This window comes from Choloepus didactylus, chromosome 10 (genome assembly GCF_015220235.1).
Source record: "Choloepus didactylus isolate mChoDid1 chromosome 10, mChoDid1.pri, whole genome shotgun sequence".
Taxonomy (NCBI): domain Eukaryota; kingdom Metazoa; phylum Chordata; class Mammalia; order Pilosa; family Megalonychidae; genus Choloepus; species Choloepus didactylus.
The window spans coordinates 90967274-90979495 of NC_051316.1; the positions used below are offsets into that span (position 1 = coordinate 90967274).

The 12222-nt window shown below is 40.9% G+C and overlaps 1 protein-coding gene across 6 annotated transcripts in view; it reads right to left on the reverse strand.

Annotated features, from left to right (window-relative positions):
• FUBP3 (far upstream element binding protein 3) overlaps positions 1-6031 on the reverse strand; it is a 54225-nt gene extending 48194 nt beyond the window's left edge. For 2 of the 6 annotated variants that reach the window (XM_037851053.1, XM_037851052.1), the window contains exon 1: positions 5861-6031. In XM_037851053.1, the coding sequence (XP_037706981.1) occupies positions 5861-5944 (84 nt within the window). In that variant the 5' untranslated portion in view covers positions 5945-6031. Of the gene's footprint in view, positions 1-133; positions 282-5860 lie in introns of all 6 variants that reach the window. The other 4 variants (XM_037851050.1, XM_037851051.1, XM_037851054.1 and 1 more) reach the window with 3 other exon arrangements.
• Positions 6032-12222: the final 6191 nt, after the last annotated feature.

Here is a 12222-nt window from a genome sequence, read left to right on the forward strand (position 1 = left end):
GAGCAAATAGGATGTCAGCTCTTCTCAGCAGCCTTTCCTGACAACCTCATCCCACCCACTCTTAGGCATAATTAAATACTCCTGTATCTATGTTTGCAAAGCATTTTATAAACTACCTCTAATTAGCACTCACCTCACTAAGGAAGTTTTTTGTTATATTGTCTCCCCATTATAAAGAGCTCTTTGAAGAGTAGTCCTGTCTCAATCATCTTGGTACCTCCGGGATAAGTGTTCCTTAACTGGGAGCTCTAGGGTTGAGCTTTACAGAATTCATGAACTTCCTGAAATTACATACAAAATTACTGAGAAGTATTTCTGGGGAGAGGTCCAGAGTTTTCAAGAGTCTCAAAGGTTCCATGTTCCAAAAAGGTTAAAGAACAACTTCCCTAATGCACAGGCAAGTGCTTGGCACAGAGAAGGTGCTCATTAAACATTTGCTGAATATAAAGTGGAAATGGAGAAGTCCATCTGAAGGCAAAATGTCAAGATGACCAGCTGGGGCTCGAAGTTGAAATACTGTTCCAGCTGAGATCCCCCCCACCAAAGGCCCTAAAGATGATATATGTCCATTAGTTTTTTCCCCTACGTCTCATCTAATTTCTACCAGCATTCCTTCAATGCTTTGTTCAAAGATTCTGTTGCAGTGAATGTAATAAGTTGTCTCACTGAGATGGACCTCAAAACTACTAAACCACCTCTGCTCAGAAATCAAGTCCTTATAATGCAGAAAACACAGGTCCCCAAACTACCCCATATATTAACTATTGGTGTGCCTCTGAAAAAATTCTTTCTTTCCCTTTGGCTCATATAAAATCAGCTGCAAACTTGTTGTCTTTGCACTAGCCCAGCACCCAGCAAAAAGCCTTGGACTCACTAGATCCTCAAATAATGGTAGGTAACGTCAATATCATTATTACTTCCATTAACACTACTCAATCTTGCAAGTGATATGTTACCATCTGGCATTAGAATAAAACTGTAGTTGACGTCTCCCAAACAAATACTGGCTACTCTTTTCCACATGTCTTTATAATAAAACTCCGAATGCAAAACATTTTCAAGAGGGATGACTCTGAGATAAGGCAGCACAGTAAAAGAACTGCACAGAAAAGCTGAAGGGACAGGTTTTGAACAGACACACAATGTAACATAATAGAAAGCAAAAGAACCAAAATAAAATGGTCAAAAAATTTTTTTTTCAGATCCAGCTACACAAAAGCTCTGAATGTTCATGGGCTTGAAGGGACCAATGAAATTATGTAGCTCAACATTTCCTGAAGTTCAATCTACAGAACGTGATTTGGTTCCAGAAAAGAGGGTATAAAGTGGCCTAACTTAAGGATATTTATAATGCACACTGTACACTCCTGTAGGAGTTGATGTACATAACTATACTAAAGGCTCTGAGAAGTCCTGCAGTAAAGACGCTAATTCAACGTCATTTCACCTTGCATTCTCCCAACTTATTTGCCCATGAAACCCTTTTCCACAGAAGAAAAATTAACAGCCTATGGATCAAATGGTGGGAAAGCCCAACATTTCCCAAGGTCATGCAGCTATTTACAGGAGACTTAGATCTTCTAACTCTTTAGTAAGAGTTCTTTCTATTTTTAAAAACTTCAAATGAAAACCAGAGATGAGGGGCTCACAGTTTGGATACAGATCAGGGAAAAAGCTGTCGACTAGGCATCCCAATAGGAGATGTAAAACAACAGCCAGGTGACAGGAATGAAGGCACACCAGAAACAATGCCTTGTGAAGAGGGGCAGCTGCTGTTCACTTCCCGCCAATTCTTGCCAGGAAGAATATGCAAGCAGTGTGTCCAGATATTTTCCTAGAAGAATCTCAATTTTTATGTGAAATCACTCCAATTCTAAGTGTTAGGACTGTGTGGGTCAAACAAAGCTTGCCTGCAGGCCCATTGTGTACCTTCTCCAGCCCACAGGCCACAAGTTTAACAACTCTAATCTAGGCAAATTTGTACCCACAAAACAAGACTTCAGAAGAAACCAAAGCTGGTAATATACATAAGGCATCAGATTTAAAAATAAAGATAAAGCAGTATCAGCTGAAAGAGAAAAGTCTTGGAGGCATACAGTAGAATATATTGCTCATTTACTATCTATTCTGCAATACCAATACCAAATATGAAGCTCAGTGCTTCCTTTAACTTGCATTTACCCAGATAGGCTCCCTGTCACCATCAAAACCCTATACTGAGTTTCTCAGTCTTTGCAGGGTACTCTACTGGGTCCCATCAAAGCAAAGCAAAGCAAAGCAAAGGGTAGTCCATAGATTTCCTGCAGACATCAGTTTTCTTCAAGCGCTCAAGAAAGCTAAAATAAGTGGGAATGCAGGACTTAATCCCTCATGAAATGCTGACTTGTGACAGTCAACCACTGGGCATGTACAACACAGTCCTCAGTGGGGTATAACTTAAATCTATTGAGCATTCGGCACACTTGACTTTTGCCATGAGTCAGAATCATCATATATTAAACAGGCAAAGGCATAACCTCTCAAGGAGTATCCAATAACCAAAGAATGGAGCTTTTTTCTTTTAATGGTGGATATACAATGTTCTCTTAAAGGAAATTTAGTGCTCATATAAAAAAGCACTAAAGTCCCAAATCTGCCCTAAGTATACAGCACACCCCCCAAATCATCTACTGCTCAGGCTCAAAGTAGCATCAGGAGCCTGTAGGACTGTGGAACTTATGAGGTTCCACACGAATCAACAATTCCAAGACAAGATAGCAGTAAAGAATAGATTCCAGGCGTATAAATTTGCAAAAGGTTACTTTCTATTGATTAAACAATAGCTCATAATCTTAGTCACAATCAGTAGGGTGCAGGGGCACCATGATGCCCAAATCTACAAGGCATCATTTACACCATATTTTATATGACCAGAAAACTCTGGAGTGCAATGCAGAAGTACTGACTGAGTCTGGATCAAAACAGGGTCTTAAAGTCACAGATGGCACTAGTTTGGCAAGAGAACTTCTATTTCGGTGACGACCAGCACACAGCTGGTCCAGCTCATGGAGGCTGCTTAGAATCTATAATATACGGTGGTGTTAGGCTATCCTATTAACATGCAATTGTTTGCACTTGATGATGGATGCTACTAAACTACTGGGAGTGGATTTTCTGGCAACATTTTTAGAAAAACTGAACAAAACAGAGTTGCATCTCTACTCATCCATTACCTCCTTGAGGTCCATTGCAATCCAAACAGACCAGTCAGAAGTGCAGAATGTGGCCACAGGAAAAGGCTCACCAACTCTGGGTTTGAGTCCTGCCCTCTCTAAGCAACTAGTGGAAGAAATATTTCGTTTTTGTTAACCAACCAATGACTTGGGAGAGCTAGACATGTTTTTTAATACCCAGCAGTTTTAGATCTTAACCAGTGCAACCAAATCAGTTCGTATTTCTATACTTGCATACTTCTCTACAAAATACATGTAAATTACCTGTCTGTGCCAAACATAATCAATGCACTGGAATTTCCCACTGTTAGAGGAAATTTTAAATTTTATATGACATCTTCAGAGATTCCCTTTCAATCTAAGAATACTGGGCTCAGAGTGAACTAACAGTAACAACTAGTTCACTTTATTGGAAAGAATACAAAGGATATATAAGAAGGCTTCAAGATGCTAGAAGGGAAGCTTACTGGAATAGGTGCTGGACTCTACATAACAGACTTAACAGCAACTACAGATTCAAATCCCAGCAGGGTCAACTCAGACTACTATGCTTTACTAAATAACTGAGCATAAGACAGAGCATACTGCTCTATGACAAGTTTCTGAGAGCCTTGTCGCTAGTGAGACAAGGCTTTGAAAATATATATTAAATAAAGAAATACACTGTCTTTTATTTCCACTTTTACAGGGGGCGGGGAAGGGAGCACATCTCTGAAACATGCTATGTATACAATGGAGAAGTAGAACCATCACCATCCAGATGCCCAAATAATATGAGATCCTTTGAGGTCAAATCTACTATAAACATACAATATTACAGATTTCTAACATTCCATTTTTGGCCGATGAAAATTTATAAAATAAAACTAAAATTATCCACAAACCTGTTTTTTGATTAGTTTTTAAAGGCCATCAAATCCTTGGAGATAGTATCGACCTCCAGTTGTTAAAATTCAGAAGTAATACACTTACAGTACTGTCTCCATTGGGTTTATTACTGCTCCAGTCAATGGTGCATTTCAGAGATGGGAACATTTCCAATGAAGTTTTCACTGCTAGTAGTAAACACCACTGCTTCAACAATTCACACAGGGCAGCATTTAACAGAGGGTTTCCCTCCCTCTTGAGCAGGTTGTCCAAGAATATGAATTCAACCCCAAGCTCAAGAGAAGCTGAAAGTCTTCGCAATGGTTCAAAATTCATTTTATGTTCAACTACAGGCTTTCTGCAAACTGAGGATCTGAGCTTTCTCTTTAGGGTAGTGACTATAATTCTTCCTGGACACAGAAGGCCAACAAGATGATTGTCACACATCAGCACAGAGCAAAAGCCATTAAATGTTAGTAGCCAGTAAGAAACAAGGTTGAGGACCCTGTACTGCAGAGGAGAGCACTGTAATGCGCCGGCAAGCAGAATGGTGGAAGGGGAGCTGGATGGCACGTTCATCCATTACAGCCACTGGTTGGCTCTGAAGACTAAGACAGATACTCACTATTGTGCTGGTTGGCACCTAAGTAGTAAGTAACAAACCATCAGATAAAATTTTAGGTGGAACCACAGGTTTGGAAAGTTCTGGGATCCAATGTAATGTCTATAGGAACATCAGCATTAAAATGAAAAGTCTGTGTCTCGGAAACAGTTAAGGTTCCTGCCCCTGGTATACTGGAAAGAGATGTAAAGACCATATCTTCAAGTGCCCGAATGAAGACCTTCTTCTAATACAATGAATCCTGTGGCCTTTTGTTGGGAACCAAGCAGTATTTAGTTACAGCTCAACTTTTTAAGTATCAGTTAGTGCACCTACAATTAAATAGGAAGAGGTGATGAATATGAGGCTCAGCAGAGGAAGTTTAAGTATTAAAACTAACTTGTCTTAAGTTTCACATACATAACTTAAGGACACCGTTCTATTCTTGCCACTATGCTGGAAGCCAAAGAGAATTTTTGGCAGGTCCCATATTCATTCTCCAGGGACTCTTGCAAACTGTTATAAATCAGTTTCTTTAACTCTGACAAAATACACGATAATGTCAGAAGGTAAAATCACACTGTTGGAATGAGTCCATATCACTTACATTCTCCCCAGGTAGAGGAAAAAAGTATAACAATAAGCAGTTTCTACCTCTTGGGGAAGCCCCAGATCCATTTAACACCTTCCTCTCCCCCTTCAACAAGCCCCCTCAAATGTAAAACACCCTTGAATTCCTTCGCCTCCACCCTCGAAATACAGAAAATTCAAAGACAGTGTTTTCCAAGTTTTAGGAATATTAGGCATGGGACTGCTGCCCTCCATCTACACCCGAATCCTCCCGGAACGTCCCCGGCCCCTTCCCCTCTCAAACCTCAGCACTAGCAGCTGGCTGCCCGGCGGGCCCAGGCCAGGAACAGGAGTGCGAAGGGGGCCAGGCGCCCAGGGCAAACCTTGTCTTAGCGGCTGCAGGCACCTGGAAGACTAGTCCAACAGGCTGGGCCTGGGCCTCGCGGTAGTGCCTCATCCCCCGACTCCTCCCGGCTGCAAGCGCCCCAGGAACTGCAGGGCCCACTGAGGCGTCCGCCCAAGCTGCCTCCCGCCCCCAGGCCCGACACCCTCCTCCCCGCCCGGCCCCGCCTCGGTCTCTCGTTCACCCACCAGCCGGGAGCGCCCGTACCTGCCGGACTCGGTGCAGGGCGTCCACGAAGCCCTCGGCCTTCATGCCCACTGGAGCACTCTGCCCCTGCACCAGCTCCGCCATTACCGACCCCGCCACCACTGCCGCCGCCGCTCGGATCCCCAGTCCAGCCTCCCGCTCTGCTTGGGGACCCGTAGCCGGAAAGGGAAAGTCGCCCCACTTCCGGCGGAAGGGAAGCAGGGACGTTCCAAGCTAAAAGAGCCGCGTCTGCGGGGCGGGGTCAAGGAACGTGACCGCGTTCCGGCCTGAAGGGGTAGGAGCCGCGGACCCTAAAGGCCGGACCCGCACCCCAAGCCGCTGCTCGGTCCTGAGGCGCTGTTTGCGATCCCGCTCTTCGCAGAGGCAATTTGGTCCGGGATCAGCGATGATGTCGTGACAGGCCCTTGAGACTGGCATGTCGTCCCGAGTGTCCGGCTGGTGGCCCCTTGGAATCTCAGGAATGACGTGGCTCTCCGAAAACAGCACCCCGAACAGTCTTGGCTGACTCCAAGTCTGACCTCGGCAGTCCCGTTCAGAAATGGACATTGACTTGGGATATTGGGACAGAGCGCTTTGAAATAGCACCGTTTAGGGCGCAGAGGGATACGTGGAGGGCAAGGGACAGCGTCACAAACTGTTAGTTTCCCACGTTCACAGGGAGTCCTGGGCCGTGTACTTGCACGAGCTCTTGCATCCGTTTGCACGAGGATGTGTTCATGCCACTTCTCCCTGGGGGTGCCTGGTGACACTGCTCAGGAAGGACGCTTCCCCCACTGGAAAGCCAGCATGGTTTCCTCTTATACGTTCCTTTAGGAACTCTGGGACTCTGGGGGAATGGGAAATACCACAGGACCATCATTGGTTCTGTGCTTGTTGAATCAAAACCATATTTCAAGAGGGTTTCTTGGAATGGTTAAGCAACTTTTTTTCCGTGGTAGTGACTAGGTATGGATTTTTCAAAAGAAGGGAAGAAATCTTAGTGCTGGAATATACTTGAGTGTTTGAGGTGAATCTGCTTATTTTATAAATGAGAAAACAAAAGTCCCAGAAAAGTAATGAGGTTTAGGGACTTCTATGTATATGTTGTTAGCAGCAAGTTGAAATTGGGGTACCTTCCTGTGGATTAACATGATTGCCCTCAGGTTTAATATTTTCCAAGCCCTCTGGTGCCAAGGAGTTGGATTTCGATGGATAGCCATCTTTTCAAGCATGTTATGTCTATCTTGAAGTTATGAAGAAATATGAGCTCTAAGAGAAATAAAGAAAATGCAGTGTGACTTCTCTTTATGACCCCTTGCCTCAGCAAGCTAGGAGAGCTTTGGTTTTAGAAAGAAGTATGAGAAGTAGCTAGCTGATAGTCAAAGAATTATTGTTGATTTGTTAATAACTTCACTACTAGCCTGTGGGTTCCTTTAGAGCAGAAACTTGAGTCTTATTTTTACCTGGATCCTGAGTTTGGTAGGTCCTTAGGAAACTTCTTTGGAAATGAATAATGCCAAATTGGAATAATTACCAGATTATGGAAAATTCATTTGACAAAATACCAAAATTAAAGATTATCACTTTCATCCAAAATGTTTCACCCCATGTAGAAAAACGCAGTTGACAGTGTTGTTTTTGTTGTTGAAGTGCTGTTGTGAGGCATCCATGCCAACACTTCTATTCCTTGCTGAGCTTGGGTGTGTTAACTCTGCTATGCTTGTGAAAATCAAGAATATGGCATCAACCTTCATGAACAGCATTAGTTTTACTGACCCAGTATCAGTGATACCTGTGTTCTGAATGTATTTTTAAATCTCTAAAGTGAGTATATTGATTCATCCATATTTCCACTAGCTCTCCCTGTGAGTATAAAGAATGGAAACAAGATTATTGGCCCAGATATAAGGCACATTCCAAGATCTGGTCCAAAGACCACAAAATGTCTGAGCCAAAAGACAGGGTTCTGATTCCGCCTCTTTTACAGGTTGAGTAACTTGGGACAAGTCACTTATCTCTGGGGGCACAGAAGAAGATGATGGGCCAGACTGGGTCAGGTCCGCTGTTACATGTTCTACTAATATCCTGGACATACCCATGATAGCACTTACAACAATTGCTTTTAATTCATTGTGTAATTGTTTGTTGTCTGTATTTTCCAATAGAGAAAACCATGAAACAAGGCAGCGTACGCTTTGTTCATTGCTCTTTCCCCAGTACTTAGCAAAATGCCAGGCTCTCAATACATGAGAAATGAATGAATGAGAATGATTTCCAAAAAGTATAGGGAAAGACTCTCAGAGGTTAAAAAATACCCATACTCTAGTTGTGACCAGATTTGCTTATGAGACTCACCTAAGTCATCCAGTCTTGGGATTCAGAGATAACTTTACTGATGGTATTGAAATGCTTCCTCTTTAGATACTGCCAACAAAATCCACCCTACAATGAAAGTGTATCAGTAAAGAGAGTATAGATTATGTTGCAAAAACAACCTCTAAATCTCAGTGGCTTCTTCTGGTCAACCAATGGCATGTAACTGGCCTCAGGGTGCCATTCCCCCACAGATTGTTTGAACAACTAGCTGAAACTGGCAGAATCATGTTCCTCAAAACTCCAGAAAAAGGTTAAAGAGTTGAGAAACTGGGTTAGTGCCAAATCAAGAAAATGCAGCTTTAAAAACACCAGGAAAAGCTCATGGCGCCATTGTTAGCCCCTCCCCCATGGCATCCCTGGAGCCTCGCATTGTGGGTTCCTGGCCCTGTTTCAGAGGTGCAGAGTAAACACTATATGCGTTTTTGGGAGATAAAGATTACAGTGGAGATAAATGAAATAGAATTAAAAAAAAATAGACAAAATGAATGAATTTTTTTTATTTTTTATTTTTTATTTTTCGTACAGTTGATTTAAAAAAAAAAAGTTTTAAAAAAACAAGGAAAAAAATATGTAGAGCCCCCTTGAGGAGCCTGTGGAGAATGCAGGGGTATTGGCCTAACCTACCTCGATGGTTGCTAACATGACCACAGACGTAGGGGACTGGTGGTTTGATGGGTTGAGCTCTCTACCACAGGATTTACCCTTGGGAAGACTGTTGCTGCAAAGGAGAGGCTAGGCCTCCCTATAATTGTGCCTAAGAGCCTCCTCCCGAATGCGTCTTTGTTGCTCAGATGTGGCCCTCTCTCTCTATCTAAGCCAACTTGAAAGGTGAACTCACTGCCCTCCCTGCTACGTGGGATCAGACACCCGGGGGAGTGAATCTCCCTGGCAACATGGAATATGACTCCCGGGGAGGAATGTAGACCCGGCATCGTGGAATGGAGAACATCTTGACCAAAAGGGGGATGTGAAAGGAAATGAAATAAGCTTCAGTGGCAGAGAGATTCCGAAAGGAGCCAAGAGGTCACTCTGGTAGGCACTCTTACGCACAATTTAGACAACCCTTTTTAGGTTCTAAAGAATTGGGGTAGCTGGTGGTAGAGACCTGAAACTATCAAACTACAACCCAGAACCCATGAATCTCGAAGACAATTGTATAAAAATGTAGCTTATGAGGGGTGACAACGGGATTGGGAAAGCCATAAGGACTACACTCCCCTTTGTCTAGTTTATGGATGGATGAGTAGAAAAATAGGGGAAGGAAACAAACAGACAGACAAAGGTACCCAGTGTTCTTTTTTACTTTAATTGCTCTTTTTCACTTTAATTATTATTCTTGTTATTTGTGTGTGTGTGCTAATGAAGGTGTCAGGGATTGATTTAGGTGATGAATGTACAACTATATAATGGTACTGTGAACAATCGAATGCACAATTTGTTTTGTATGACTGCATGGTATGTGAATATATCTCAATAAAATGATTTAAAAAAAAAGAAAATGAATGAAACTGAAAGTCAGTTCTATGAAAAGATCAATAAAATCAACAAACTTTTAGACCGACAAGGAAAAAAAGAGAGAGAGGATGCAAATAACTAAAATCAGAAATGAAAGGTGCACAGTACTACCTACAGAAATAAGAGGATTAGAAGAGGTTACTATGAATCACTGTATGCCAAAAAATTAGATAACTTGGATGAAATGGACAAATTCCTAGAAGCACACAAACTATCTACATGACTCAAGCAGAAATGGAGGATCTCAGTAGACAAATAAGTAATGAGATGGAATCAATGACCAAAAGCCTCACAACAATAACAAAAAAGCCCAGGACCAGATGACTTCACTGGTAAATTTTACCAAAAGTTCTGAGAAGAATTAACACCCATGCTAGTCAAATTTTTCCAAAAAAATTGGAAGAGGAAGGAACACTTCCTGACTCATTCTATGAGGCCAACATCACCAAAAAACTTCAGTGAAATAGTAGGACATAAAATTCAACAAACTATTAGAAGAATGATACACCATGATGAAGTGAAATTTATACAAGTTATGCAAGGGTGGTGCAACATAAGAAAATCGATTAATGTAATACACCGCATTAATAGAACAAAGGGACAGAGACTCCACAATCACCTCAATCAATGCATGAAAAGTATTTGACAAAATACCAGCACCACTCTTGATAAAATCACTTAGAAAACTAGAAATAGAAGGAAACTTCCTCACGATAATAAAGGGCATACATGAAAAAGAGCTAACATCATACTCAAAGATGAAAGACTGAAAGATTTCCCTCTAAGAAGAGGAACAATACAAGGATGTTTACTGTTACCCCTGTTATTCAACATTGTACTGGAAGTTCTAGCCAGAGCAGTTAGGCAAGAAAAAGAAAGAAAAGGCATCCAAATTGGAAAGGAAGAAGTAAAACTTTTCCTATTTGCAGATGACATCATCCTATACATAGAAAATCCTGAAAAATCCACAACGAAGCTAATAAAGCTAATAACCAAATTCAATAAAGTAGCATGGTACAAGCTCAACATGCAAAAAACAATAGTGTTTCTATACACTAGTAATGAATAATCTGAAGAGGAAATCAAGAAGAAAAATCCGTTTACAATAGCAACTAAAAGAATCAAATATATAAGAATTAGTTTAACCAAGTATGTAAAGGACTTGTACATGGAAGACTACAAAACATTGCTAAAAGAAATCAAAGAAGACCTAAATGGAAGAACACTCCGTGTTCATGTATTGGAAAAAAAAAATTATTAAATGTCAGTTTACCCAAAATGATTTACAGTTTCAATGTAATTGAATCCCAATCACAGCTGTCTTTGGAGAAATGGAAAAGCCAATAATCAAATTTATATGCAATGGTAAGTAGCCCTAAATAGAGAAAATCATCTTGAAAGAAAACAGCAAAATTGAAGGACTCACACTTGCTGATTTAAAAACATTTTACAAAGCTATAGTAATCAAAATAGCATGGTATCAGCACAAAGACAGACATATAGACCAATGGAAATGAATTGAGAATTCAGAAATAAATCCTCACATCAATTGCCATTGATTTTTGACAAGGCTGCCAAGTCTACCCAATGGGGAAAGAATAGTCTTTTCAACAAATGGTGCTGGGAATGCTGGATATCCATATGCAAAAGAATGAAGGTGGACCCCTACTTCACACCATGTAGAAAAATTAACTCAAAATGTATGAAAGATATAAATATAAGAACTAAAACTATAATACTCCTGGAAGAAAACATAGAAAAGCATCTTTAGGACCTTGTGTTAGGCAATGGTTTCTTAGACTTTCTACCCAAAGCACAAGCAACAAAAGAAAAATAGATAAATGGGATCTTATCAAAATTAAAACTTTTGTGCATTTAAGGTCTTCATCTTGAAAGTAAAAAGACAACCTACGGAATGGGAGAAAATATTTGGAAATTCACTATCTCATAGGGGTTTAATTTCCAGAATATATAAAGAAATCCTACAACTCAACAACAAAAAGACAACAGGCCGGTTAAAAGCTGGGCAAAAGACTTGAATAGATATTTCTCCAAGAAGCTATCAAATGGCCAATAAACACATGAAAAAATGCTCAACACCATTAGCTATTAAGGAAATGCAAATCAAAACCACAATGAGATAACCATTTTACATCCACTAGAATGGCTACTTAAAAAAAAAATAAAAATAACAAGTTTTGGAGAAGATATACAGAAATAGGAATACTCATTCATTGTTGGTGGAAATGTAAATGGTGCAGCTGTTCCTCAGAAAGTTCAGTATAGAATCACCTTATGACTGGCAATTCCATTTCTAGGTATATACCCAAAACTATCAACAGCAGGGACTTGAACAGATATATGCACATCAGTGTTCATAGTGGCATTATTCACAGTTGCCAAAAAATGAAAGCAACCCGTGTCCATCAGCAGATGAATGGATAAACAAAATGTTGTTTATGCATACAATGGAATATTATTCAGCCACAAAA